At 54.8% G+C, this 27829-nt stretch overlaps 8 protein-coding genes across 10 annotated transcripts; 5 read left to right on the top strand and 3 right to left on the bottom strand.

Annotated features, from left to right (window-relative positions):
- Nucleotides 1–7718: 7718 nt before the first annotated feature.
- Nucleotides 7719–8595, bottom strand: PV07_11185 (uncharacterized protein; the record flags this gene model as incomplete). Its single annotated transcript, XM_016398596.1, has 2 exons — nucleotides 7719–7958; nucleotides 8083–8595. The coding sequence occupies 2 exons, from the start codon at nucleotides 8593–8595 to the stop codon at nucleotides 7719–7721; spliced, it is 753 nt and encodes a 250-aa protein (XP_016243158.1).
- A 3352-nt stretch (nucleotides 8596–11947) lies between these two features.
- Nucleotides 11948–13199, top strand: PV07_11186. 3 transcript variants are annotated; one of them, XM_016398598.1, is made up of 3 exons: nucleotides 11948–12160; nucleotides 12220–12980; nucleotides 13030–13199. In XM_016398598.1, the coding sequence occupies exons 1-2, from the start codon at nucleotides 12049–12051 to the stop codon at nucleotides 12750–12752; spliced, it is 645 nt and encodes a 214-aa protein (XP_016243160.1). In that variant the 5' UTR covers nucleotides 11948–12048; the 3' UTR covers nucleotides 12753–12980; nucleotides 13030–13199. The 3 variants fall into 3 exon arrangements, with proteins under 3 accessions (XP_016243160.1, XP_016243159.1, XP_016243161.1); XM_016398597.1 differs by having other exon boundaries at nucleotides 12220–13199; XM_016398599.1 differs by having other exon boundaries at nucleotides 11948–13199.
- A 339-nt stretch (nucleotides 13200–13538) lies between these two features.
- On the top strand, nucleotides 13539–14412 carry PV07_11187 (uncharacterized protein; the record flags this gene model as incomplete). Its single annotated transcript, XM_016398600.1, has 1 exon — nucleotides 13539–14412. The coding sequence occupies one exon, from the start codon at nucleotides 13539–13541 to the stop codon at nucleotides 14169–14171; it is 633 nt and encodes a 210-aa protein (XP_016243162.1). The 3' UTR covers nucleotides 14172–14412.
- PV07_11188 (uncharacterized protein) lies at nucleotides 14320–17364 on the bottom strand. Its single transcript, XM_016398601.1, has 3 exons — nucleotides 16953–17364; nucleotides 16526–16899; nucleotides 14320–16481 (listed from the first exon to the last, which is right to left on the bottom strand). The coding sequence occupies exons 1-3, from the start codon at nucleotides 17354–17356 to the stop codon at nucleotides 14497–14499; spliced, it is 2763 nt and encodes a 920-aa protein (XP_016243163.1). The 5' UTR covers nucleotides 17357–17364; the 3' UTR covers nucleotides 14320–14496.
- Nucleotides 17365–17700: 336 nt separating this feature from the next.
- On the top strand, nucleotides 17701–19102 carry PV07_11189 (uncharacterized protein; the record flags this gene model as incomplete). Its single annotated transcript, XM_016398602.1, has 3 exons — nucleotides 17701–18041; nucleotides 18087–18258; nucleotides 18308–19102. The coding sequence occupies 3 exons, from the start codon at nucleotides 17701–17703 to the stop codon at nucleotides 19100–19102; spliced, it is 1308 nt and encodes a 435-aa protein (XP_016243164.1).
- Nucleotides 19103–19953: 851 nt separating this feature from the next.
- Nucleotides 19954–20913, top strand: PV07_11190 (uncharacterized protein; the record flags this gene model as incomplete). Its single annotated transcript, XM_016398603.1, has 1 exon — nucleotides 19954–20913. One exon carries the CDS (start codon nucleotides 19954–19956, stop codon nucleotides 20911–20913), a length of 960 nt encoding a protein of 319 aa, XP_016243165.1.
- An 860-nt stretch (nucleotides 20914–21773) lies between these two features.
- On the top strand, nucleotides 21774–24993 carry PV07_11191 (uncharacterized protein). The gene is made up of 4 exons (XM_016398604.1): nucleotides 21774–22786; nucleotides 22844–22991; nucleotides 23063–23414; nucleotides 23473–24993. The coding sequence occupies exons 1-4, from the start codon at nucleotides 22256–22258 to the stop codon at nucleotides 24890–24892; spliced, it is 2451 nt and encodes an 816-aa protein (XP_016243166.1). The 5' UTR covers nucleotides 21774–22255; the 3' UTR covers nucleotides 24893–24993.
- A 508-nt stretch (nucleotides 24994–25501) lies between these two features.
- On the bottom strand, nucleotides 25502–27811 carry PV07_11192 (uncharacterized protein). The gene is made up of 5 exons (XM_016398605.1): nucleotides 27510–27811; nucleotides 27223–27292; nucleotides 26860–27143; nucleotides 26666–26734; nucleotides 25502–26585 (listed from the first exon to the last, which is right to left on the bottom strand). Exons 1-5 carry the CDS (start codon nucleotides 27676–27678, stop codon nucleotides 26017–26019), a joined length of 1161 nt encoding a protein of 386 aa, XP_016243167.1. The 5' UTR covers nucleotides 27679–27811; the 3' UTR covers nucleotides 25502–26016.
- Between the last annotated feature and the right edge of the window lie 18 nt (nucleotides 27812–27829).

Here is a 27829-nt window from a genome sequence, read left to right on the forward strand (position 1 = left end):
TCTCTCAAATGACTCCCATCAAACACCGACGCAGAAAGAGGCCATGATTCAGCCCTCCCTACCCAATCCCGATTCAACCGGAGCCACCGGTGCACTCGAATCGCCCAAAACGTCCCTCGAACCTGTCCTCGAGCTAGATTCTGACGTGGTAACCATGTTACTTGATGTTGAAGAGTGGGATTCAGGAGCACCCCGACCAGAAACGCTTTCCGAGAAACTTCGACCCGGTTGACCTCCTCGACGTGGATATGGGAGGACCACTGTGAGAGTTCGGGCCACAGGAGCAACGAAGAGCCTAGGCCGTGGCTGGCAACATGTCTCACGCCGCGTTCAGAAGCAAGTGGCACAGCCTGGCACGGAAGAGACGCCATCTCTGCATTCCATTCTGCCCGCGTCATCTGCCATTCTGTGAGCACCTTCGTCAACTCTCCGACCGTCATCTTGCATTCTTCGGCCGTCTGCTGCCACTCGTCGCCCGTAGTCTGAGAGCCAGTCTCCCGACCCTGCGATCGTCTGGCTAAAACAAGGGCTGAGTTCACCCAAACTAACAATGACCTCAGCACCCGTAACGAGTTCTTCACCACGCATAGTAACGCTCCGACCAGTTAGCATACTCAATAGCCACGATGTGGCCGCCATGACAGATATAGCTAACGTTGTTGACAACGATGGGGAGGTTACCGTGTCTAAGGTAGATTCAACACCCTTATGAATGAATATCACCACTGAACCAATTGTGAGGATGCTACAACACCGCCCTTTGTCGCTCGTCAGACTATGTCGCTCAGTTTTGGGTTAGCCTCGTACCTCGTCCGCTAGATTGCAAGCTCACGGCAACTCCCAACAACAACTTCTCCCTGTTTCGCATTCGGGCTACCTCGTCTACCTTCGGCCCTCGCCCTTCGTCCTTAACTACCTCACCCAAGACGAAGATCCGACATTAGCTCACTGCTACCTGGCCTCACCGCGCGATGAACAATGAACTTCGGCGGCTTAGCTTATGCTAGGCTCGGCTGTCGCATATTCGCGTCTCGAGTCTTGAAGTTGACGCTCATCATGCACAAATCGATCAGGGACCCGGCATCCGCTCGGCAAGCTGTCAACTCGTTAGCATGAGGCCGATAGCGTTGTTGGTCGGGTCTGTTGCCTGAACCTCTCTGACTTACCGAGTATTCGTCAAGCAAAGTGGGTAGGCGAGTAAGTTGTCTCCTTGTGAAGTCCAAAGCCGAGAAAGAACACAGGCAAGTCTATCAACGCCACCGCCTCAACGAAGCACGGCCCTGCCGAAATGAGGACATTCAGCAAGCCTCAACCATGTCTTCTCGCCTCGCATCACAACGACGACGCTCAGCTCGCATCCCGCAGCATGGGTCTCCGGGGCCCCGGATCTGGCAATTCTCAGCGGAATTTAAGATATATGCAGAGGCCCTCGAAACATGACGAACGTTTGACATTGATGCAGAGGCCCTCGAAACGTGACGAACGTTTGACATTGCTGTGAATCCTTTTGCCTCAGCTTGAAGCATTAGCCGCTGTTACTGATCTCATATTTCACCACCCCTCCCTCCGCACTATGGCAATCCAAACCGCAGAACATGTCAAGAAAAGACAGTTTCGCTTGTACAATGTGATGGTCAACGTCTTCATGGGCTTTGGCTCAATCACCATGGGTTACAGTGCCAGCATCATCGGTACGACCTTGGGTATGTACTTTACAACTCCTCACAGGCCAAGCACTCATCCATCTGTAGCACAGCCTACCTTCGTACAATACTTCGAACTCGCCACCAGATCCAACACCACCCAGCTCATCTCGGCGATGAATGGGTTGTTTCAGGCGGGAGCATTTGTCGGCGCCCTCCTCATCAACGTGGTTGGTGACCGCTACGGCCGCAAATGGGCTATTGCCGTCCCGAGCATTCTCTCCATCCTGTCGGGTGCCCTCATGGCTGACTCGGTCCATATCGGCATGTTCTTGGTCTTTCGCTTTGTCAGTGGCATTGGGTCGTGGATGCTATTAGGGGCAGTCCCCATGTGGATGACTGAACTGGCGCCCCCCAAGAACCGCGGGGCTTTGGTCAACATCCACGGTGCAGCTTTGCTTCTGGGATATGCTTTTGCTTCCTGGATGGGATTTGCGTGGTTTCATCTCGATAATGTGAGGAGCAAGTCCAATATCTGGCTGATAGCTTGGGTCTTGATTTTGTCACTGACTCTTCAAAGCCCAGCGCTTGGCGGGTACCTCTCGCAATGCAAGCTCTTCCAGCAGTCATTGTGTTGACCGGCTTACCTTGGGTTCCGGAATCACCGAGATTCTTGGTCAAGATCGGTGACAACGAGAAAGCACGACAGGTTCTCGCCAAATTGCACGACAAAGACGAAGCAGAAATTGAGTTCGCCCAGATCAAGGCTCAGCTCCAGGTGGACAGGTCACTCCCCCACAGCTGGTCGTCGCTGGTCACAAAGAGATCTTATCGGAAGCGGACGCTGCTTGCATTGATTTTGGCATTCGGCACCCAGGCCACAGGCATCCTCGTGATCAACAGTGAGTGAGCCTATCTTGTGCCGTTTTTACGCCTACTGATGCACACGACGCCTTTCAGATTACTCTTCAATCATCTATACCAGCCTTGGGTTCTCGGGCTCCACGGTGCTCATGTATCAAGCTGGGTTCAACATGCTCGGCTTCGGGTGTGGTGTCATTGGCATATTCCTCATCGACCTGCTACCTCGTAACCAACTTCTCGCGCTTGGTACTTGTTTGGTGAGCTCATGCTTGATCGTGGAGGCTGCGTTGGTGGCCAATTTCCCAGTCGGCCCAGGTCAAAATAACGCCGCCCTACGAGCTGCTGTTGCCATGACCTTTTGCTATATGGTATGTCTTCGCGTGTTCAGGAGACTGATTGCGATGACTGATTCTCTCTCTTCAGGCATTCGCCCAGCTCTGTCTCGACGAGGTTCAGTGGGTCTATTACGCGGAGCTCTTCCCCAACCATCTCCGTGGGAAAGGCGTGGCCTTTTCGTTGGCGACCTTGGCCGTGGTCGACCTGTTGTGGCTAGAAGTCGCACCAACAGCCTTCAAGCAAGTTTCCTCTGTTCACGGAAGGTTTGGCATGGATACTAACAACGGCCTTAGGAATATCGGCTGGAAGTTCTACCTGTGTTTTATTATCCTGTCCTTGCTCTTTGCCATTGTGTGTTTCTTCTTTTTCCCAAACACTCGAGGCTTGGCTATTGAAGAGATCGCTGTTCTATTTGGTGATGCGAACGAGGCTGGCGAGGCATCCACATCGGAAGCGTCAGAAGCGGCCACCAAGGACGGTGGGGTCTTTGTGGAGGTAGAGAAGAGTGTTTAATGGTGCATTCCCTGCGCGTATTAAGACGTGAATATGGATTTGCGGTGTCGTGCGAATGTCCGAGAAGTAGCTTCTGAAAGATACTGAAGAGAAGTATGTCAGTGAGAATAGTATAGGGTGAAATGGGATCTATATCAGCTTCCTTTGACCCTTACAAATACGGATTCCCTTCCTGTGGTAGCTACACGAACTATCTTAGCGCCCAATGCACAGTGCCTGAGGAGGTTCACCTTGTATTGCTCGGACCCGGCTTAGGCTCCCCGGTTGAGCTGTTTTCCTTGCCCCAGGACTCTCCCCTCCTCCCCTCTCTGGAGACCCCATCCCCGGGTTCCCCCTCGTCATTCGCGTGATCTGCCCGAGGAGAAGGGAGGATTCCAGGCTGGCCTGAAGGACGGCACCCAATCGCCCTGTACCGCTTACCTTCGGGGTTGTACTTCTGGCTATTGCAGGAGCCAACCAGCCGTTGCATACCTCTATGGATCTACTGATGTCCAGCTACATCTTTCACAGACTCCCGTTCTGTACCAGAAGCCTACCATTATTCCCCAACAAAGACTGAGCATTGGCTCCGCTCATTTCTCTCGCACGGCTATTTGCACCTATCATTCCATTGGAGGAGCATTTAACCCCAGGCCCAGGTTACCAGGAAATTCGGCAGGCAAGATGGCGGCGGCGCCAGCTCAGATCTCGCTCGACGCCTGGGTCCCAGCATCGCATCCGCCAGCTCAGTCTGGGATCTCGCGGCGACGCCAAGGTGGCCTTGGGCGGTCGGGTCCTCGCTCTCGCTCCGGCTGTGTGATTTGTAAACAGAGAAGAGTTCGATGCGACCAGGTTCATCCAACGTGCGGGCACTGCACCCGGATGCAACTGGACTGTTACTACAAGCCACAGCTGCCCAGGTCCAGGACAAATGCTTCGGGCTCCAAAAGACAGTCCCAGTCCCGCCCAACTCACACAACAGATCCGAGTTCTCCTTCGTATTATGCGTCACATCCTGCTCCGGATCCTGCAGATGAAGCTCTAACGTGGATGGAGACCTTGGGGGACTACACGCAGGACGCCCTGGACTCGGCCGAGCAGCTCAACTTCCCATATTGGTCCGGTGAAAAGGCTCTTTCCTTCACGAATCTGGTAGGAGATCCTTCTACGTCGACAGCAGGCGATATCTCGTGCCTCTTTCCAGAAGCTGATGAGCTCTCGAACTCATCCGTGTCAGCCCACCACAATGGAGTTGCCGTCGGCCCGACAATATACAATGCAACAGACCCAGATACATGGAACAACGGGATCAGCAGTCTCCCCGAGGCTCATACAATTGACAATGCGCCACCTGCAGTTGGAGGATTGCCAGCACATGCACCTTCCGTGCCACAGCTGGGACAAGTTCGAGAACCCAATGCCTCGCCTCAGGCGAATGCCGATCGCTATACCTATCGCGAAAAGCAGCCTGTGCGTCTGGCAGAGCATTTCTTGAAAGTGTCTCCGCCTCCAGCAGCGATGCTGATGGGCGGATCCTGGCAGCATTTGCAGCAATACTTTTGCAGGGTCAGTGAACAGAGTCGGGCAGTCGATAGTGCCCTCTCATGCGTCACTGAACTCTTGACGATGGAGGAACCGAGCACACAACAGACTGACAGCCAAAAAGCACAAATGAGACAAATCCTGGATCGCCACCAACGGGCATGCAGCGAGATCAGGGCAAAGTTGGCCAGCAACAGCAACCCAAGGCAGGAAGTGAGTGAACATTTACTGGCCGCTGTCTTCTTACTTGCTTGGTTCGAGGTGACCCGCGACCTGGATACCGACCAGAGCCTCTTTCCACGAGACTTGGCTGACGCGGTCATCTCAAGCCAATTGCGTTGGAGTCGGACGTCAGAGGAACTGCTCTCCTGGCTGAGTATTCTGGATAGCAAAGCCACTCACCTGGGAGGCGAACATCTACTCTCCCCGAGGGCTTTGGAGGCGGTCAGTCGCTACCCAGTACGGATCACGCCGCCAAATACATGGGAAACATTCGATTCACGACGAGAAACAATCGCAGACCCTGAAGGCTTGCCAACCGACTCGTCCCCAGGAAGTGGTGGCCATCCAGACGCGGCTCGACAATGCCGCCATCTGGTTGCTAACCAAAGCCCAGCAAGTATGGTACAGGTCAAACAAGCTTTCATCAACGCGGTGTTGGAGCCAGCTTTGCAATGGCATTTGACTTCTCAGACCTACTGGCGACGAGTCAGCGCCCACCACATGCACCACCGCAGCCGATCCACCACCGAAGACGAGTATGAGGTGATCACGGCGTGCAAGCAGGTTGAGACCGAGCTGTTTGAGCTGTGGCACTTCCGCCCGCCCATCGTCTCCATGACGGCGGAGGAACTGAGGCAGATCGTTCCGTACGACCTCGCTTCCGGGCTCGAGCAGGTCTTCAGCGTCTTCCTCGCCAGCTTCTGGATCCTGTTCGTGTACATGCACCGCGTGAGCTGGTGGAATCTCCCACACTCGGAGCTCACCCGTCGCGCGCTGGCTGAAGTCTGGCGACAGCTGCAGCGGGCCTATGGAGAGGACGACACGGCAACGGCGACAGTGACGGTGGAGGCCGGCACGCCGAAGCAAAAGGTGGCCCATCCTTCTCTCATGTGGCTTTTGTTCGTGTTTGGAAGCGAGTGCACGGACGGCCTGCAGCGCAAGTGGGCGATCGAGCAATTTGAGCGTCTTGGTGAAGCGAGGCCAAGGCCACCACCACCGGCCAGCTCGGGAGATGCTCCTCGCCTGGAGACGCTCTTCCCGCTCGGTCCCGGCGCTGGGCCCGTGAGGAATGCGAGGAGAGCTGCCCTGCTGCTGACCAGGGTGACGGAGGAGCAAGAGAGGCTCAAGGCACGTGCGAATGTCCGGGAGATCTCCATGCAGCTGTTTGGGTGCTATTTATCCATCGCGTAGTTTACTTTTGGGGGGGAGGGATTATGAACTAGCCACTACCCTGTTGCGAGAGGCGATCGTTATAAAGACGAAGGTCAGAGTTTAGGTTAGCGTTGATTCTACCGACAACATCCAGAGCTTTCGTAGTAGTAACCCCGAGTCAATCCTTCTCCTCCGCTCCTCCTAGTATATGATGTGACGCAGAGGCGCCGAATGAAACATCCCATGCATTCCTGCAATGCTCACTCTCCTGAGTGAGCCCTGCCTTCGTTAAGATAAGACCTTCAGCCTGACCAGCACCTCGGAGGGCTCGACGGTGATGTTCTCGAGGACGCCGACGGGCCGGCGCGCGGGCAGGAGGGGCAGCAGCTCGAAGTTCCACACGACCAGGGTCAGGACGACGCGCATCTCGAGGTACGCCAGCCTCTTGCCGAAGCAGCCGCGCGGGCCGCCGCCGAAGGACAGCATGGGGCCCTTGAGCGCGTTGAAGGTCTCGGTCCCCGCCGCGGCGTCGACGTCGAGCCAGCGCTCGGGCACGAACTTGTCCATGTCCTCTGGGTCCCAGTCGCCGACTGCGCTCGAGGTCGAGGTCGAGGTCGAGGGCGAGGGCGAGGTCTTGGACGCGGGCGCCGGCACGGCCACCGAGGGCTGGAGGAAGCCCGGCCCGTTGAAGCAAAAGACCACCTCGGTGCCGCGGGGGATGGGGTGGCCCAGGATCGACGTGTCGCGGGTGGCCATGCGCGAGACGATGGGGATGACGACGCTGAGCCGGAACATCTCCTCGACCACCGCCTCGAGGTACGCGTTGGGCGTCTTAACCACCTCGTCCAGCGTCGGCTGCCGGCCCTCGCGTGCGGCGGCGGCGAACCCCTCTCTCATCCGCGCGCGCAGCTTGGCCTGCACGCCCGGCACGTCGGCGAGGTACTGCAATCCCCACGCGAAGCTGTTCGACGTCGTGTCGTGGCCGCCGATGATGTAGCCGAATAACTAGAAATCACCAAACAGAGGCGTTTTCGGTCAGCTTTTTCTTCTTTCTTTTCTTCTCGTAGGAGATACACAATCGTGCTGGCGTGAGGGTCTCCTTACCTCGTCATAGATGTATCTCGCGTGGAAGTTGGGCGGGCGGTTCATCGCTCGCGCCGCCGCGCGCTCCCGGAAGATCAGGTACTCGACGGCCGTGCGGGCGCTCTTCTGCGCCTCCTCGTCCGTGGGCGGGAGGGTGGCGACCGCGGCATCGATCTGGCGCCGCGTCATCCGCTCCTTGATCTTGACCGCGGACCGCAGCGGCGGGAGGCGCAGGAGCAGCCAGGTGTGCAGGTACGGGATGAGCGAGGTGTAACCCACGCTGACGCTCTCGGTCAGCAGCGCCACGGCGTGGCCCTCGGCGTCCATGGCCAGGTCCACAAAGGGGTACGGTTCGTGAGGGCCTTGACCTTGACCTTGACCCGACTAGCTGCTGCCCTCCGTCGTCGCTGGACGGCTCGCTTTCTCGGAGAGGAGGGCGCGGAGTTGGGTCCTGGTGCAGCTTGACTCGTCGCTGAGGCCGAAGGAGATGGCCATGATGATGTCGTACGCCAGCTTGTACAGGTCCTGCTTGACATCGAAGGGCCTCTGCTGGGCAATCTGCGCCTTGGCCTTCCACAGCTCCACCAGCGTCATGGCCTTTTGATAGATCACGGGACCGTTGACCTGGAAAAACCTGGGCTTAGAACTCAACCCCTTTTCAACGACAGAAGAAAGAGTCTCGCCAGACGAAAAAAAAAATCCCATAACGCCTCCCTCAAACGGGTCAAGAGGATTGAAGAAAACTCACCGTGCTCAAGAATTGCGGCAGCATTAGGTCCTTCATCAACTCCTTGTGGAACTTGAACTTGGCCGTCGGGGTCTTGATCGAGAGCAGCTGCTGCGGGAGCAGGGCGCCGAACGCGTTGGGCTCCTTGGACCCGCGGTCGAACTCGCGGTGGCGCCGGAGGAGGATGTCGCGGATTTCGCGGTGGTCGCCCAGCAGGACCTCGGGCTTCTTGAACGGGTACACAAACACCTGGACGACGGGCGAGTTCAGCTTGCGGAACTGCGCCTGGAACCAGCGCCGCGTCTCGCCGTGCGTCTTCTGCCACTGCGCCAGCGACGGGATGTCGCCCAGCAGGTTGCCGGTGGCCTCGACGTTGTAGGGGATCCCCGGCAGGGGTTTCGGGTACAGCCACAACCGCCTCGACACGATGGCGAGGAACGCCCCCAGCAGCAGACACGCCACAGCGGCATGTTTCAGGAATGGCCCGGTCTGCCCATGATCAAGTATGTCCGTGACGTAGGCGATGGACAGCATGCTCTGTGCGAATAGGGGGTTGCGCAAAGAATGTATTGAAGCAACGATAAGGAGAAGTCGACGATAGATACTCTGTATCGACAACGGGAAGATAAGCTGAAGCTTCACGCAATGCAGTCACAGAGCTCCAGACAGGCACGAGGCGGTTATATGGAGTCGTCCATCTGTGCGACTAATGAATCCATACCTCGATGGCTTTGGTTCGTTAGACAGGATAAGGATGTGCTGGCCCACCCGAAACAGCACATGCCTACCTCCTCCACCTGCGTCGTCAGTCGAGAGTGATCCGATCTCAAGACTCGGATGCGGGATCTCGCGTCTCGCATGTCGCATCTCGCGTCTCGCGTATCGATTATACTCTCTCGGCTGTACGAGGTAGTAGGATCGAGAAAGCTGACCCTGAAAAGGCGCAAGTCGTCATAGGCGGCGCCCCCGCAACCCCGCAGGGCTCGGGAATGGGGGAGCCAATAAGACATCGGCCCGGACTCCCTGAAGTTCCACTGGTATCCGTTCTCGGCTGCACCTGAACAATGACCCTCCGAACACGACGGGACATCTTGAATGCTGAGAGGGAAGAACAAAATTCGCGAGACGGAATACCTAGTTGAATGATTCTCTATTGATCTTGCTATCTCCATGATGAAGTATCCCAGCCTGGATTGTCCCCAAACTGTCCGGGGTGCCGGCTCACCCAGTCAGCCACGTCAATACAAGGCGCCACCCAGACTCCCCGGATCGACTTGATGTATGCTAGAATCTCCGCCATTGCGGCCATCTTCTCGGGCGTGTCCTGGAGAAATGGGTGGAACAATAAAGAAAGATAACCTCCATCTGCAGCAGTCGCGTCAATCTTCTTTTTCATGCGCGCCACAAAGTCCGCAGCTGTCAAAGTGTCCGCAGGGTCGCCGTTCGCAACGCGCAACCCACCTAGGAGGTCAAGATAGTAGTAAGCGTCAATATATTGCCACTCGAAGGGGAGGATCACAAGGTCAGATATGAGGGCTGCTCGGCTGCCCGCTGGGGAAAGGTAGCGGATGCCGTGGTGTCGCAGAAAATCGAGCGTCTCTTTGGGCACCAGCCCTCCTGGCGGACGAAACCCCATGTATCGAAGACCAAGTTTCCCCATGTTGGCCTGTGACTTTTCCAGCAAGTGGCCTGCCGACTCGATGTCCAACGTGGTCCAATTTTCGTGCTGGAATCCATGCCAGCCGATCTCATGACCTCGGGCGGCGAGATGCTCAATCTCATCAGGGTAGTAGTCCGCATTCCAAGCCTCGACGAAATAAGTCGCTTTGATGTCGTGTTGGTCAAGAATTTCGAGCATCTGTGGAAGCAGGACTTTCACGGCAGGATGTTCGCCGAGAGGCTTTTCCAGAGGCCAGACATTGGAATAGACTTCTTGGGCTTCCCCCATGTTGTCCATCGTGATGCTAAATGCTGCTTTGGCGCCATTTGGCCATTTGGTTGAGATTGGCTCTGTGGGAATCATGGCCACTTGCAAAGTACGATGGTGTACCGCGTAGGTATGGTTAAATCAACGCTGCTTCTTCTGATAACGACAATGGTGGATGGTGCAGATCTGGTTTTGCGCAGTGCGAGCGAGTCCTAGGCATTTGGATACCACGAAAAACTTGGAGGGCTGTTAATTGATCGATCCGACCACGGCAGAGCTTTCGTGATCCGAATACCCTGGAGTGGGCAGACCACTGCATACCACAGCTATATTTCATTCGGCTATAGCCGGGTTCGCGTGTCGGGTCTTTGGTCAAGTGTTCGTGCACCCTTGGGAGAGAAGGGGCATAGACGATGCAGGGTTGTGATGCAGTGAAAGGAATCCGCTGTGTCATCTTACTCGAAGGCGACGTAATTTGGAATGGAACTTGCACCTCCAGTTCCTGCTTCGTAGGTCAGATTGTATTGCTTGATTGTTGCTCGACATTGCACTCCAACGAGGTTTTCCTGGCCAGTCATAGCTCCTTTCTGCTGGCAAAGCTCTGTCACATACCCTGTACGATGAACACCTTCACACGCCTCGTTCGCTTCGAAGATGACAAAGGCCAGATCCATTACGGCGAGGCTGGTGATCAGTGGGAGAATAGCCTTCACGGCCTCACACTGCCGACATTCGACGGCGATGCGCTGGAGCAGAGTCTGAAACTATCTAGGAGAACAGCCAAGGTCGCAAAGGTGAATCCGTTACTCCTTTGGCCACATTGATAGCCAAAGAGATACTGATGACGTCTGATGCAGGTGCTGTGCCCGCTTTCAGCAGTTCCAGTTATCTTTGGTATTGGTCTGAACTATAGGAAACACGCAGAAGAGACCGGAGTAGGGTGTTTGTCACGCTGCAACGCAACGTATTCCAATGACTTGGACAAAAAGCTGATAGTGAAAGTTCCCCTTACCGTCCTATCCACTGGTTTTCACCAAGCCGAGTGGTAAGTTCATTGAACGCCTGGACAGGACATTTAGCTGAGAGATCTCCGACAGATTCTCTGGCCGGGCCATATGAGGACATCCCCATCGACCCGGATGCCAAAGAGCTTGACTATGAAGTCGAGCTAACCGTCATCATTGGTCGTGATGTCAAGAATCTGGCCGAGACTGAAGATCCTCTCGAGTACATTCTTGGGTATACTGTGGGAAACGATGTGTCCGCACGGTACTGGCAGACATCAGAGCGGAGTGCAGGTCAGCACGGCTATGCGAAGTCTTTTGACAAATTCGCACCCCTGGGACCTGTGATAGCATCCTTGACAGCCTTGGGAGACCCCCATAAGCTCAGGCTCAGGACTTGGGTCAATGGGCAGTTGAGACAGGACGGATCCACAGACGACATGATCTTCAGCATTGGGCAGATTGTGAGGCATCTGAGCAAAGGAAGAACGTTGAGAAAGGGGACCGCGATCATGACTGGAACTCCCAGGTGGGTAGCCAACCTTTTCTCATACGCACATTGACTCAGGCTGTCATAGTGGTGTCGCCGCATTCATGAACCCCCCTGCCTGGCTCCAACATGGAGATCAGGTGGAGATCGAGATTGAAAAGATTGGGAAGATGTCCAACCGAGTGGTGTTTGCATGAGCGGCTTCGAGCGACCTAGAAATAGAGTGAGATCTACTCGCAACTATACACCGGTTGAGGATCAGAAATCGGCTGCATCAAGCGGTGACGCAATGAGGGAAGAAGATAGATTCTGCAAGGAGGTTGATTGAGAGGATCATTCTCGATATTAATTAATGGTGATCTCCCCTGCTGGAGCAAGGCCAGTTTAACCACGTGCCCACGCGTCCCCCAGACGCGTGATCTACTGCGCACATTTCTATGCTGCTGGTGGAATGTGCTGAATCCAGCCACATCGTCAGTGGCCACCCACTCCTTCCAGTCTGTCTCAGAGTGATAGCACCACCATTGACCTGAAGGAGATACGATACGGCAGATTCTGCGAACCCCATGGCTGAACCGCAAGTGTGTCTTGCCTGCAACAAGCCCAAGGCTGAACTGCCCATTGGCACTCGCTTGAAAAGATGTAGCCGATGCCAAAAGGTGACTTACTGCTCCAAAGGTTCGTCAATGTCAGGGGTGGCCACTCTCCCCATGAATCACTTACCAGTAGCTATACAGAATGTCAGACAACCCACTGGCCGCAACACAAAACCGTGTGCCGACGACCAGACGCCAGAAACACCAACACTAACCCCAGGCCCGTCCGCCCTCCTCACCCTACCATGATGGACTTCTTCAAGGAGTTTGATACGGAGTCAAAGACCTATGAGATGCTCATCGATGTCTTTCGCCTACGCTGCGACGACGACTATGCTCACGGCACTCATTACCATGGCATCTACGGACAGAACACGCCGCTCCCCGTCTTCCACGATTTCCTGGCTCGCGCGAAGGCCGCAGGAATGTTGCCCCAATGGTGGAATGAAAACAAGGAGAAAGAGTGTGTGCGGATGGCAATGGAGGACGAACACTTTAACATCAATTTTGCGGTGGAGAAGCACGACATCCAGGAGCACTACAAGGACAATCTCATGCCTATGTCGCTGCGGATGGCAGCAGAAAACGTCTATGGCGGCGGGTATGGGATGGGGCAGAGACCAATGCCAGAGGACTATGAGTGCCAATGTCGGGGATTTGGGGAGGATGTCTAGCGCGGGAGAGCAAATTTGGTCCTGATTGAGGGTGCATTGAACGAGGCTAACTTGGCCACAGGCGTTGGCAGTTGAGCACCGCCTTCGTTATGCCTTCGTCACACCTTTTGATCCTTGGAACACTGGGGACAGCGCTGTAGAAGTCACCGCCGGAAAAGATACTGAGAACGAGCACTCTTTGCCTTGTGCCCCTCCTGTGCTGCTGGCGGTATTGCCTTGGCTTATGAAGTGAGTGCGCGGATCCTCAGTAGCGTTGGTTGGTAGCTGAAGTATCCAGTCGCCTGTCATGACGATGGTAAGAAGAACCAGCGGTTTCCTAAAGAAATTCCAGCCAGGGAGCAGGCATTCCTACAGGGCGAAGCAGCTTCGCTCTCTTTTGTCAAGCAGATGAACCCATTTGTCAGACTACGCAGTCCCCAGGGTATACAGGGACACAGCAATTAAATGACTTATGAAAGGCGGAGAAACTCTCGCGCTTTTGAGATCACGCCCTTTGACCTCTGTCCAGAGTTCCTCTCCTTCGCTTTACACGCCATGTATCTCGTAGGTTCCGTGGCTTGTTGATGTCACCATGACTAATCTATACAAATTCTCCCACAATGCCCTTGAAAGGTGTTCATGAAGAAGAATGAGAAAGGGTACAGAGCAGGAGCCCAAAAACAGCGAAGCGGATTGAAAGAATAGATCTCTTGAGAGTATCTCGTCCGGCTGCATTTCGATTCGGACAAGAGAGAAAATCAGGCAAAACGAAGTCCACCACCTGGCAAGGGGACCCGACGACAAGAAATGTCCGCCGGCGGCGACGATGACAAGGTCCGCGGCGAGACATCGCTCCCGCGCCTACTCTCCAGCCTGCACGCAACGCTGCACCCAGAAACATATGTGTTCGCGACCATCCCAGAGGACAAATTCAACTACGCACGCCTCCCCATCCCGCTCGAGGACATCTGCCTGTTCTTCCGCGAGCCGCGCCAGGGCAATGGCGCCACCACCACACAATCCGTCGCGCCGTCGTCGCCGCCGTCGTCATCATCGCCAGCATCAACATTGACAAAGGGCACGCACGAAGTGAGCCTGGAACAGGGACAAGGGACCACAAAGCGCCCGAGCCAGAGCGCCATCACGCTGATCCTCCGCCTCGAGACGGCCCGCCAGCACAATCTCCCGCAATACACCTACCCGTGCAAGATGATCACGTGCGCGGTGCACTCGTCACTCGAGGCCGTGGGCTTCATGGCCGTGCTGGCCACGAGACTGGCCCAAGCCGGCATCAGCGTCAACCCCGTTAGCGGCTTCTACCACGACCATCTCTTCGTGCCGGTCGGGCGGGCCGCCGAGGCTGTCGCTGTGCTGGGCCAGGTGAGGGACGAGGCTGCGCGGGATTTGGCAGGCGAGAGTCCGTTGGACCAAACTGAGTAAAAGCGAGGAAACTGTCAAGAGAGAGGAGCAATTGTGAGAATTATCGAGAGGGATGCAGACGACGGAGAAATTCATGTTCGGACATGGACTTTGACAAGATGGTCGGAGATGGAGATATCTAGGAACAAACTTGATTGCAATAGTGAACGCCGCAAGAGGTATCACTTGTTTCTACCGCTGGGAACGCATTTCAGATATTGACAACGAAGCCCTAGCGAGCCAGGGGTATCGGAACACAGTGCCTTTTGATCTTGGCTCTGCGCGTTAACAAACCCTGCCGTCCAAATTTCCGCCGCTCGAGATTGCAGATAATAAACACCTCGTTCTAGCTTCCAGACACTTTTGACACCACAATTCTCAGATCCTCTGGAATGACTTCCCTCCCGTCATCCGCTCTGGAGCGGAAGGTTGCCCTGACCATCTTCTGCAGAACAGATCTCCATTTCTCATCTATGGACGCGTCGCTTTCGTCGAGATCCATGTATTGCGTTTGGCCGCGGATGATGTAGGGATCAATGGTGCCTAACGCCTCGACCTTTTCATACACGGTTACAGCGTCCTTGAATGCATTCAAGGTCAAATCAAGATTGTAGGTCGCCAGTTCTGGAGGCGTTCTTTCAAGGGGCATCTTGGATGACTTTGTTCGGTAAATCTTTCCATTTGTATTCTTCTCCCTATGTCTCATGAAGTAGGCGCGTGGGTCGTCGGTAGGAAGCTCGGGCTTCCTTAAGGGGCTGTCTGGTATATGTGTATCTAATATGTCGTTCTGTTCGTCGGGCTCGCGTTGAAGCTCAGCTCCCGGCAGAGGGCGAGGATGTGATAAATCCTGCAGGGCCTTAAGGTAGCGATTCCGATGCGGATTCGGAGTCAGCGGCATCGGGACTCGAGTCTCTGAGGCTCTAAATTTCGCCCCATAATCCTCAGTGCCTGCATCCTGTAATGGCTCGGCCTCGGCAGAAACCCGGGGGGAGGCAGAACTTGACTCAACCTGGCTCGACCTATCCAGTGCTTCGAGAGAAGCAGATGTGAGACTACTGATACTTCTTCTCTGATAAGCTATTGCCGCTTTCTTTCGGTGCTCAAAATCCATAATATCGTCCAGTTCAGAATTTGGCTGCGGAGGCATGCTCTCTGGGGACCTTTCAAGACTGACGGTGGTCCTTCTCAGTTGAACTTGCTGATCGGAAGGAACATCTTCACTGACAGCCTTGCTTATCTTCGATATCGTAGGAAGACCCCGGAGGTCCTTCTGTAATGCCAGCTGGTGATGACTACGAAGGCTTGAAGGTGGTGTTAGCGCCGCAACACCGGAAGATTCAGCTTGATCTTGGCGTCTCAGCGGCACCTTGAAGGGTTTCTGGCCTGCTCCCCATCCCCGATGCATCTGAGAGCTGAAAGGAGGTGACAACAGTGTATTAGATCTTGGGCTCGTGTCCGAGACCGAGCCCGAGGGTGGATGTGATTCAGGCTTCGGGGTCAGCCATCCTTGTAAATCCAACTTTTCTGGGATGGATATAGCATTGGTGTCATTCGAGATTCCTGTGCCTGATGCTTCATTTTCTCTGCTCCTTGACGTCTTGCTTGGTCTTCTCATGGGCGGGCCCGGTCTAGGAGACAGCGAGGGGCCGAAATTCGGATTATCTGATGGAGCTTCTGAATGCGTCCTTGAGGTGGTCACCGTAGTGGAGACATTCTCAGACGTCACAACGTCCTCTCCGTGCGTCAGAATATTGGCGTACAAGTCGGATGTTGCCCTAGCTTGGTTCGAATCCATCTTCCTAGGTTTTATTTGCGCAGTCATCGCAGCAATTGTGAAAGGATTCCGCACGCTTGATGTGGGTGTCACTGTTTCTGCCGTGTCGGTTGCAACGGGAAAGTCGTCTTGTTGCAATAAATGTCCGTCCCCTTCAGTATCGGCAAGACCTCCACGACAGGTTTGTTGGTTGGATGTGGTAACAATCGCTGGAGTTGGCGTCGCCTTGTCATTGTCCGATATTTCAATGTCGCGGTTTTCAAGCCCAGAATACGCCCGGCCAAACAAACTTTCCACCAGAGACAGTAGTTGAGAAGGTTGAGCGAAAAGGACTTGATCCTTGGTGGGCTCTACGTTGACGTCGTAGCTTTGGGGAGGGCATTGAATCTGCATAAGGAGGAAAGGTCTTGAGACCGAAGAGCTGTCTGAGGATGGGAGAGTTTTCTGGAGGTGGCGCTTGTAAGACTTGGCCACTTCCCGCATCGTGCCTCGATCCGTGTTGACGGGGCGGCCGTCGATAGAAATGTATTGCCGAGCATTTCGAGCATTGGCAGAGCCTGGTATGTCAGCATTTAAAGAGACAGGAAATGGTCACACCAACCTGGAGCCGCCGAGAGCAGGAGAGCGTTGATTTTCCAGCCGTTGTCAAGTTCGACATCACAATCGTCCGCAGAAACTTTGTACGGTGTACATTCAGAAGCAATCTCCTTCCCCAGAATCTTCGTCGCCACCTCAGCAATTGAAGGTGTTGGGGTGGGTGCATAAGTCCAATTAATCTTGTCATTCTTTCCTTTCAGTACTTTCAACGACAGACGCACTTCGGGTCTGGCGAAAGCGAATGAGAAAAGGAGGAGTCTGATAGCTTGCAAGGTCTTCATGCTTTCCTTGAGCGCCGTCTGTTTTCTGACTGGTATCTTTGAGAGGAAATCCAGCACGCGAATCGTGGTCCCGACGGGATGGGAGGTAGAGGAAGAACTAGAATGGTCATGATACATTGAGTCTGAGAAAGAACCGACCATTGGGCCTACCTAAGCATCCCCGAGGCAGCATACTTGACAGATGTCCCTACCACCTCGCCATCCACTCGAGTAGTAACAACTACTGCGTGACTTAGTTCGACAATGCTGGCCAATGCTTCACCTCGGAACCCCAGAGAGGAGCCGCCAAGGCGATCGAGGTCTTCCAAAGACTTGATCTTGGAAGTACAGCCTCGTTTGCAGAGGAGCTGCCGATCCTGGACGTCAATGCCGGTGCCATTATCTTTGACTTGGATCACATCCAGAGTGTTGTTCGATATCTCGACGCTGATTGCTGTTGCGCGCGCGTCGAGAGCGTTGTCAACAAGCTCCTTGACGACAGATCTAGCGTCAATGAGGACGAGTGAAGAGCAGAGAATACGGGTTGTAGTTTCTGGCAGGGCTAGAATGGGCATGTCGCCGCCATGGACGAAGTGATGGTGACGGTAGAGACAATGGAACAGCGCGTCATTGACTCACAGAAGCGCCGAGACGCGTCGATGGCCGAATTATCACTAGCGCCTTGGCGTGTCAACGAGGCTTTTGCACCGTGTCGAGCACCTTGAAAGTCATCTTCTGGTTTTCACTGTTGCTCCAGCTACTTCCCCACGTCAACTCACCAACACTCGCTGCTATGGGGGTTAGAAACCAGCTATGTGCGCAAGGCCACCGCCGATAAGACAAACAAGAGCGATGCCGTTGGATCTTGGGAACAGCAACCACATCAACCTCCTCTCAGCGCCTCCCACTGGCGTCAGCAATGGATCCTCAGCAGCTGGCGAGATTTGCGGTGCCGATGGTTGTGATCCTGGTGGCTTTTCTTTCATACTCATCTCAATACCTTTTCTATCGCCTTGAGCCTGGTCCGCTTTCTCCCTGGGACAAGAACGTTTTCAACCTGTTGGTGGTTTGCATATGGATATGTTACGCTCGTGCCTGCACGACCAATCCCGGCCGGGTGCCAGCAGGCTGGAAACCTGACGAGGATGAAGAAATCGAATCAGTCTCACATGGAGACAGGGTCGCCTCAAGGCATAGGTATTGCCGCAAATGCGAAGCCGTCAAACCTCCAAGGTCACATCATTGCAGAGTGTGCAAGAGGTTAGCAGTCTCTCCTATTCTCGGAACTCATGCTGACTACATCAGATGCATTCCAAAGATGGACCACCATTGCCCTTGGACTGTCAACTGTGTATCTCACTTCACCTTTCCTCATTTCATGCGGTTTCTGTGGTATGCAGTCTCTGCCATGGGATATCTCGAATACTTTCTGTTCGTACGAGCTGGGGTCGTCTGGGAGAACCGCAATTTGCCCAGTGTATGGCTATTCACCCTTGGCAGAAGCAGAAACTAACCCAATACCCCAGTATCTAGGTCCTTCTGCCTCCCAGCTCGCCCATCTTCTCATTTTGATCATTGTTAACACTCTGACTCTCTTCCTCGTTTCAATCACCTTCTTCCGCTCCATTTGGGGTCTTGGGGCTAATGTCACCACTATCGAGAGCTGGGAAATCGAACGCCACGAGCAGCTGCTCCGGCGAGCTCGCGTTCTCGGAGGGTATTTGGACGGTCCAGATGGCATTCGAGTCAAGATCGTAAAGCAAGAATTCCCCTACGACATAGGAATTTGGAGCAATATTGTTCAAGGGATGGGGACAGCAAACGTCCTTGCCTGGTTCTGGCCATTCTCCGCAACTCCAACAACGAGTGGACTGGTCTTCGAAACCAACGGCTTCGAGGACCCAGGCACAACTTGGCCGCCACCAGATCCTGATCGGATGCCCCGACTTGATCGGCCACTTGAGTCCGCGCACGATGCATTTGTTCATGACCACAGCAATCTCTCGCCAAATGATGAGATGGAGGCATTCAGACAGCGTCAGCAGGCTGATTTTGAACGACGTCCGGATTACTATGGGGTTCAACGACGGAGACCTTTCCACGACCGTTTCGAAACGACGAATCTCGTGCCAGTCGAAAACGACTATATCAATCGGGACGAAGACGATTCTCTCAGCGGAGAGGAAGGTTGGCAGGATTCTGGAGGGAACCGACTGAAGGACTACGGTGTCGACGAAGATGTCGAGTTCTATGATGAGGACAGTATCCCAATTGCAGAACTGTTGACCCGGCGGAGAGAAGGGCGGCAGGGCCAGACCTGATATATGCTGAAGCGGCCGACTGTTGGAGGTACATACTTACCCCACGCCCACTCCGACGGAGGGCTTTGACCCGCACTCGCGCAGGATCCCAACAGCCGTCGTGCACTCCATATTATTGCCACGATTATGGATCGGCACAGCGAGTCTCAAAGCCAAAACCCCTTCCCGTGCCAGTGAAAGGCGCCATGACCTGGTCGGCACATTTACCTGATGCATTCCCACCTCTAAATGAGGGTGTGAGAGTTGCCGTCGGGCGTGGGGGAACGATCTCTCACCCCACTGTGTGCAGGACGTGCAGTCCGGAAGAACAATGATCCGGGCAACGACCTTGGAGCTTTTGCTTGGGTCTACTCGGTACACCATCAGCTTCACGCAACCTTGCCACATAGCGATCCCATTGTTCACCACTTGCGTGTGGTGCTTGGTTGGCAATTCCCGGCTGAAAATGCCGTTCATCTTGGGCAGTCGTTCGCACGCGTGTCTCGATGCCATGGGATGCTTTTATGGTCTGCGCCCTGCGGCCATCGCCGCCACCCACGGTCGCAACGGAGTCCCCACCCCACGCCTCCAGATTGTGCGGGGCGTGAACGAGGTTTCCTCTTGTGACTGTGAATTCAGTCTCAGTTGTCGGCATAATGCCGGGCGAGGTCGTACACTTTATAAACAGTGACGGCGTTTTCGTTTTCGCACACAGACTGATTTCGTCCCTTATCAACCTTTAGTGAAGGGCAGTCAAGCGGGCTAGTCACGAGTCAAACCACCCAATTTTAATTGCTCGCCTTTCCAGCTTTTGCTTTCCTCTACATACTTTACCCTCGAAGGACAACAATCCCCTCAGTGTATTCAGCAAGATGAACGGACATCACACGGCTCGACCCCTGAGACCGGGCATCAACGTGCCCATGGTCACCATCTTTGACCCAGAAACTGAAGATGTTGATGTCAAGGCGATCGCAAAACACGCCGTCAGACTAGCCCAGGCTGGTCTATCATCAATCACTTGTCAAGGATCGAACGGAGAAGCAGTCCATCTGACCAAGGAGGAGCGGATACTAGTGACGAGCACCACCCGCAAAGCGCTGGACGAAGCTGGATTCTCAGACATGCCGATTGTAGTTGGTTGTGGAGCTCAGTCGGTGCGAGAGACGATCGAGTTTTGCCGAGATGCGTACCAGGCCGGTGGGGATTGTGCTCTGGTCTTGCCCCCTTCATATTACAAGTCGGCATACAAGCCTGAGTCGTTTGTTGAGTATTTTCAAGCTGTTGCGGATGGCTCACCAATCCCCATTGTCATCTACAACTATCCCGGAGCCGTTGCCGGGGTGGATCTCGACTCGGATACCATTATCAAGCTGGCCAAGCACCCCAACATCCGCGGTTGCAAGCTCACTTGCGGCAACACTGGCAAATTGAACCGGATTGCTCACGCGGTCAACGCCGCCACGCCCAACGACCTTGGATCAGGCTGGATGTGCATGGGTGGCTCGGCGGATTTCACCCTTCAAACCCTGATTGCCGGCGGCTCAGGGATTATCACCGGCTTGGGCAATGTTGTGCCTAAGGCTTGCGTCAAGGTTTACGACCTGTATGCACAGGGCAAGGTCGAGGAGGCTCAGAAGCTCCAAGCAATTGTGGCGCGCGGCGACTGGGGAGTGATTGCTGGTGGAATCACAGGCACCAAGAGTGCGATGCAGTCATACTTTGGGTATGGGGGTTACGCCCGGCGGCCACTGCCCAAGCCAACCAAGGAGGAGGTGGCCAAGTGGGAGGAGATGCTGAAGGAGGCTGTCGAGCTCGAAAACTCGCTGTAACAGGTGAGCGCGACGCCGCTGCTATGAGAGGACACGATAGACGAATGTCACATTGAGGGAGGTCCCACTGCTATAATACTGCATCTTTTCGGATACCTGACTGTGAGCACGAAGACATCTGGTAGAGTTTCACGTTCTGATCCGCGGGAGGATTCGGTTGGGTTCACAGGGCTGCAAGACTGGACGAGGGAAACACCGCGCAATGAGATCAAGAGAAACAGCACCAACTAGTTGAGCCACCACTGCTGTGTATGAGGACTGCCTAAGACCCGACAAGCCACTGCTACATGCTCGTGTCGAGTTCAAACATCTTGCTAGTGATTTCAGCCTCAGGTGGTCACATGATCTCGTGAAGGCAGCGACAAAATATACTTGGTAATTGGGGGCAGTTTGGTTGACTGACTCTGGTCTTGATGCAGTTTAATCAATTCTAGTCTGGGTTCGAGAATAGAGTATTAGTTAACTAATTATCCAAGTATCAATTATTACTAGCCATAGATTTGGCGGGCCATGACCGAAAGATCCATCCACTCTCCTACTCGCTTTTCACCTTCACTTCACCTTCACCTCACTCCTCACTTTCCACTTTCCACACCAGCGCCAACGCAGATTGCAGTCTCAGCTTGGTGACCTCAACCTGCATCATTACCTACGCACTGGACCCTGGCGGTTCCCTCTTCGTCCGCCATGGCCGTGGCGCCGACATGGCCATTGGGGTTGACGCGGGTCAGACGCAGCTCGGGAGTCTGTGCAGCGGCCAACGCACAACCGACTTGAGACGTACATGAAGCCGCCTCGCTCTATCGACTAACCAAAACTCTGTCTTGCTATCCGAATCATTAGGCCGTTCTTAGGCCATCAGGCCATCGGCGATACTCTCTCCTCGTCCAAAAGAGACGCACAAGCGAGGCCGACCACGTTGTCTCCATGTCACTGCCAGGTCAATTTCCCGGATTCTCATTAAGCGATCGTCAGCCTCAGCATCCTTTTCCAAGCCAGAGTGACAACGCAGCACCCGCCCTTCTTCCATATGGCCGTCGCTGACTGGCGTCGTGTACGGAGTACCCGCCAATCTCTCAGCTTCTGCCTGCCGCTTCCCGAATCAACGGCGCTGCATCGTCTCCGGACCTCTAGTCACCGACTCACTGTAGCACTGCCGGGTAAGGCAGACGCAGGGCCCCGCCACAAGAAGAAAAAAAAGGCAAGCTGATCGTGACCGCCAGTTTCATCATGGCCCAGCTCACCTCGTCAAGCAATTTTCATTCCGTTCGTTCCATCTTATTGCTTTCATTCCCTTTGTCTTGTTGTTCTTAGGTAGAATTCGAGAGAGAAAAATGCCCCAATGGCTAATAACCTAGAAACCGACCATGGCAGTCACCAACACGATTCCATCGCGTCTGTCACCGACTGTATCTTGGACCTCAGAAAAAAGGTCGACAGTAACGATCTCCCAGGCTTCGCCGAGCTGATCGATGACTGGTTTGATCCGAAGGTCGACGTGGACGAAGAGCAGTTCGTCCGCCGGTTTCTGCACACTTTCAAACAGACCGACAAGGATTTCACATACGAGAAAATCATCGGCGACTACGATGATGAGGTGCAGGGAATCTTCAACGACTTTGTCGACGGCAAGATCAACGCCCAAGAAGCTGGTCAACGATACAATCAGGCCATCACAGACAAAGGTCCAAGTCTCAAACGCGATATACGCAGAGGGGGTCTTGTCGGTGCCATTCCTGGCGAGCCAAACATCCTATCCGAACCCATCAACCTCCTGAGGGCAGCTCCAACAAGCATCCCTTCCCGCATTCGGGCGCTGTTTGCGAAGGTCTTCCCATCGCTGAAAGACCCCAAACGCGCACTTTATGTTCCGGTAGGGTCCTAACAGGTCATCCGCCTCCACAGTCACCACTCATTAAACCTTCTGCAGACCTACAAGAATCTCGAGTTTCTCAACCATGGCCGTACGGTGGAAAACACCCCGGCCTTGACATGTGTGCCGAACACTTCTCAGGATGTCTGCGATGTTATCAAATTTGCAAAGAAGCAGAACATGGGTGTTCGAGCCTCTGGGTTCCGTAAGACCGCCGCCGCCACCACCAAGAGTGGTGTCCCGCAAGCCCTGGATCTGCTTACTGAATTGTCCCAGGTCATTCGTGGTCCCCGGTCTTTGGTCGCTCAAACAAAAAGGGCAGCCAAAACAACGGGGATATCCTTATCTCGACCTTGGGACTCATCGACGCTTCGATACTACCGAATCTCACATCACTGCCGACTGATATCTTCCAACCTCGGGCAAAGGACCTGAATTCGATAGTGGTCGTCGACCACACCTATGTCAAGGGTCCTCAGTTAACGGGCGGGAAGAAGTATGTTCGGCTTGGAACTTCGACCACCAACGAGCAGCTACGCAGATGGTGCATCAAGACCGGTAAAGTCACGATGCCGATGAACATTGTTGAGGTTGAGATCACAATGGGTGGAAGCAATGCCACGATTTGGTTTGTCACTCTTGCCACGGTTTTGATGAAGGAGCAATGTTAACCAACCTATTTGCAGCCACGGCGGTGGAATCCAAAATCCTACCATCTCTGACCTCGTCCGTTGTATGGAGTATGTGGACGCCAACGGTGTGCTCCGCAAAATCGACATGTCGACCCCCGACATCCTCAGAGCTGCTGCAGGCTGTTTCGGCCTCATTGGCATCGTCACGCATCTGGTCCTCGAACTGGACCCTCTATCGTGCGCTCTCATGGAACCGCGCAAGGTTCCCGTCATCGAAGCGATCCCTCCACCGCCGGGCATGCCAGATTCCGCGATCCCTGCTCCTCTGCGGCCAAAGCATCCTCTGAGCCCGGAGCGAAAGGCCGAGATTCAGCGAGACTTTGAGACCCGCGCCACGACAACCGACTACGCCGAGTGGTTCTGGTTCCCCTATTCGAGCGAGGTCTGGGTGAACACCTGGCACAAGACACTCGACACGTCGAATGCCGTGACCTATCCGAGTAACACCAAGACCATCTTGCAAGTTTTCGGCACTTTCATGGTCCAAATTGCACAGGATGCGTCGATCCTGCTGAAGTTGACCGAAGCTCTTCCCGAGACGCAGACCAAGCTGCTCACCTGGCTGGCGATGAAGAACTTGGATGACATCGGGCCAAATGGGAAGATCATCAAGACATGGGTGCCTGATGCGTTGCACTTTCAACGAGGTGTCCAGAATCTCAGGGTTAGAGATTTGGAGGTTGAATTCCCGCTTCAACCAAAAGTGAAGCCAGATGTTAATGGAGCCGTGGATGGAGTAGGTAATGGGCACGTCAACGGTGCCGCCAACGGTGTCGTACCAACGGCACCAGCCACCAAAACCAAAGAGATTGACTTGACACTCGTGCAACAGGCGTGGTGGGACGCCATTCTCTCCTGCTACGCCGCCATCAAAACCTGTCCACAACGTATGCCGCTCGAGATGCGCATCATGGCCGGGTCGCAGGTGACTCTGGCGCCACAACGAGGCCACACGCTGGGGACCTGCGCGATCGAGATCCTGAGCCTCCACAACGTCGCAGACATCTGGCCGGCCTACGCCCAGAAGGTGTTGGACAAGTGGACGAGCTACAAGGACCACGCGGGCGAGATGGTGCCCGTGCGCGCGCACTGGGCGAAAGAGTGGTACGGATACACCGTGCGGGGGAGACGGTGGGAGGAGATCTTCAAGGAAGAAGACAGCCAGAACGGCGGCTTCAAGAAGGAGATCGCCGAGTGGAGGGGCTCGGTGGGCAGGTTGGCGGCGAGGGACGGGTGGAAGACCGAGGACGCGAGGAGGCGGTTCGGGAACGAGGTTCTCGACTGGCTGTTCTGGCAGGATGGGTCGGCGAAGCTGGGCGCGCCGCCCAACGGAGTGGTCGTCGATGATGCCACGAAGGGGGAGAAGAAGCCGGGGATCGCGAAGAGGGTGTTCAAGAGTTGTTTTGGCAAGTGAAGGAAGCCGCCAAAGAAAATTGCAAAAACGATGGGAGGAATGTAATGCTTGTCCACTTGTGAATCTGATGGAAAAAAGGCTGTCGATACCCCCCCCCCCCCGAGACAAGCCATGATACCATACCACGACCGACCCGATACCGATCGATACGAATACCAACACCGCACACCACACCGCACGCCAAACACCGACCAGCCTCGCGGCTACTTGTTACGACCTTACGCGCTCTGCGCCATGATGAATTGATGCATCTATATTACATCTATATTGCATACATATTGACGACCACGACCGACGACCGATGACGAAGTGTACCTTAGTAACGGTTGGAAATGAATCTCATGAGGATTATGGTTTTGTTGTTGTTTACCTAGGTCTGAAGGATAGTTAAATCTCCTTGTTTTGTGTTGACTACCTACATAGGTAGGTAGCTAGTGTTTTGAGCTTGTGAGCAGTTGGGAATCGAATTCTTTTGCATATCGAAACGATCGTCTAAGTATTATAAGGCGCATATCTCTTCGCGTTGTAGACCCCAGCATATTAGTCTGTGTGTACGCAAGTGATTGGGTCTCGGGAGGATGGGAGAAGCTATCCTTTGACGCGAACATGCACGGGATGTGGCATGGCATAGCGTAGCAAAAGGGCATAATCTATCCTTTCTATCCATTCTATCCATGACGGTGGCCCACCATGGGCGGCGCGTCCGAGCATCTTGTTCTTGTTCTTCCATCTTTTGCTGCCCCGTTTGCTGACCCGGTGAGAACAAGGAGGACTAGAGGAGGACTGCATGTCGGAACTGGAGAGTGTAAACCCAACTCAACCCAAAGGCTCTCGACTCGACTCGACTCGACTTCAAGACGCAACCTTACCTTTGCAAAGGGGGAAATTCTAGGTAGAAAGAAAAGGAACGACGGTCCGTCTATCTATATCAGTTCTCCCACCTCTTTTCTTCGCCCTGTCCGTCTCCCTCTCACCCACCAACCTCCCCTTTTCTTTTCTCCGACTTAGACTCTCTCGTGTATCGCGCATGCACGCACGCGAGTACAAAAGCAAAGTAAGCTCAAGCTCAAGCACAGGTCCAGTCGCAAACCTGAACCACCAACCAACTAAATGGGTTCAATCAATCAATACCCCTTCCGACGATCGACCAGGTTGAACATCCGCTCCCCTTTCTCCCGGCGGGCCCAATTGACCATGAAGACGTCGTAGGCGCGCTGGGCGTACTCGCTGCCCAGGCCGCTGATGTGCGGGGTGACGATGACGTTCTTCGCGTCCCAGAGCGGGTCGTCCGGGGGCAGGGGTTCCGGGTCGGTGACGTCGAGGGCGGCGCCCAGGAGGACGTCGTTGTTCAGGGCCGCCACGAGGGCGGGCTGGTCGAGCAAGGGCCCCCGCGCGACGTTGATCAGGAAGCACGAGCGGGATTTCCGGCCCGGCTGCGGCGTCGACGAGGACGAGGACGAGGACGAGGACGCGGACGACGGTGCAGAGCTGCCGCCCAGGATCTCGAACTCGGCCGTCGAGAACATGTGCCGCGTCGCCGGCGTAAGGGGCAACGCGATGATCAGCGCGTCAAGACCCGAGGCCAGGAACGCGTGCAGCGACGCCTTGGATGTCCCCGAGTACCATGCCCGCGGGATCGTGCCGTCCGGGTCACCCGTCCCTGGGATGATGTAGCCGGTGTCGGTTCTGGACGCTGTTTTGTACGTGGGAGACGGCCCTCGCCGTTAGCTTGGAATCTCTCGGAAAGGAGGGGCGGAAACAAGCGAGACTCACCGGGTGTTGGGCGCGGACCCGCGGTGTAGGCGTGAACATGGGCGCCCAAGGCCGAAAAGACGCGGGCGGCTTCACAGCAAAACCCAATGTCAGCGGAAGTCCCTCCCTCACGAAGAGGACAGGAGATGAGAGGACGAAGAGACAGAGAGGCCCTAGAAACAGAGGCGAAACAAACACCACGCGCGACACATTACCTTGACGCCCAATACTCCCATACCCGGCGATCCCGACCGTCTTGCCCACCCAGTCCGTGCCGGCGGTCAGCATCTTGCGCTCGGTGCCCCAGCGGTGCTGCTTCTGCCACTCGTACTCGGTGGCGTAGTGCCTGCTGGCGACGAGGGTGGTCATGATGATCCACTCGGTGATGGGCGGGCCGTGGATGCCCGAGGACGTGGTGATGGCGATGTCGCTGTCGGTCACGATAGGGTGGTTCATGTAGTGGTCGACGCCGGCGGAGAAGAGGTGGATGAGCTTGAGGCTGCAGAGATACCGAAGGGAAGGGAAGTGTCAGATAAGCAACCAGAAAAGATGCGGTGTTCCGGTGGGATGAGACGTACTTTGGAGCATCTTCCGGTCGGGCAGGGAGGGCTGAAAGGGTGATGAGGATGGTGGCCGACTGCCATAGTTCTGGTTGATATCAAGGCGAGCCTCAGGTCAGTCGACGACATGGCATGTTTAATAGAGAAGGCCGGATCAAAGCAGCCCCTCGTTGTCTCCGTCTCTCTTCACATCCCCCTTCTCTTTCTGTTTCGCCTACATCGTCTGTTTCTCGTGTCCTTCTCGTAAACCATCCCTCATACGCCTCACACACAATTGATTGGATTCAACACTGCGCAACACTCACCCTTTGGGATCGTCTGAGACTTCTCTCTGCCTTCTCTGCCCATCGCATTCAGCTGGTAATACGTAACATCGAAATAGGGGAATCGTCGCTTGATCTCAGCCGTGAGGTCTTTGGGCTCGGGATCCCACAGGACGATGAGCAGATGTTCCTTATCAGGGCCGCCTCCCATGTTGTTGGCTGTGGCTGCTGTGTGAGGGGTTGGGAAAGGCCAAGATGATGAACTAGAGTAGCAGGGATAGAGAGGCGGCTGTGGAATGGCAATGGACGGAGAGAGAAAAGGTCAGCGACGGCATCCATCCATGATGCGAGGCGGGACAATG

The sequence above is a fragment of the Cladophialophora immunda genome, assembly GCF_000835495.1.
Source record: "Cladophialophora immunda strain CBS 83496 unplaced genomic scaffold supercont1.7, whole genome shotgun sequence".
In the NCBI taxonomy this organism is placed as follows: Eukaryota; Fungi; Ascomycota; class Eurotiomycetes; order Chaetothyriales; family Herpotrichiellaceae; genus Cladophialophora; species Cladophialophora immunda.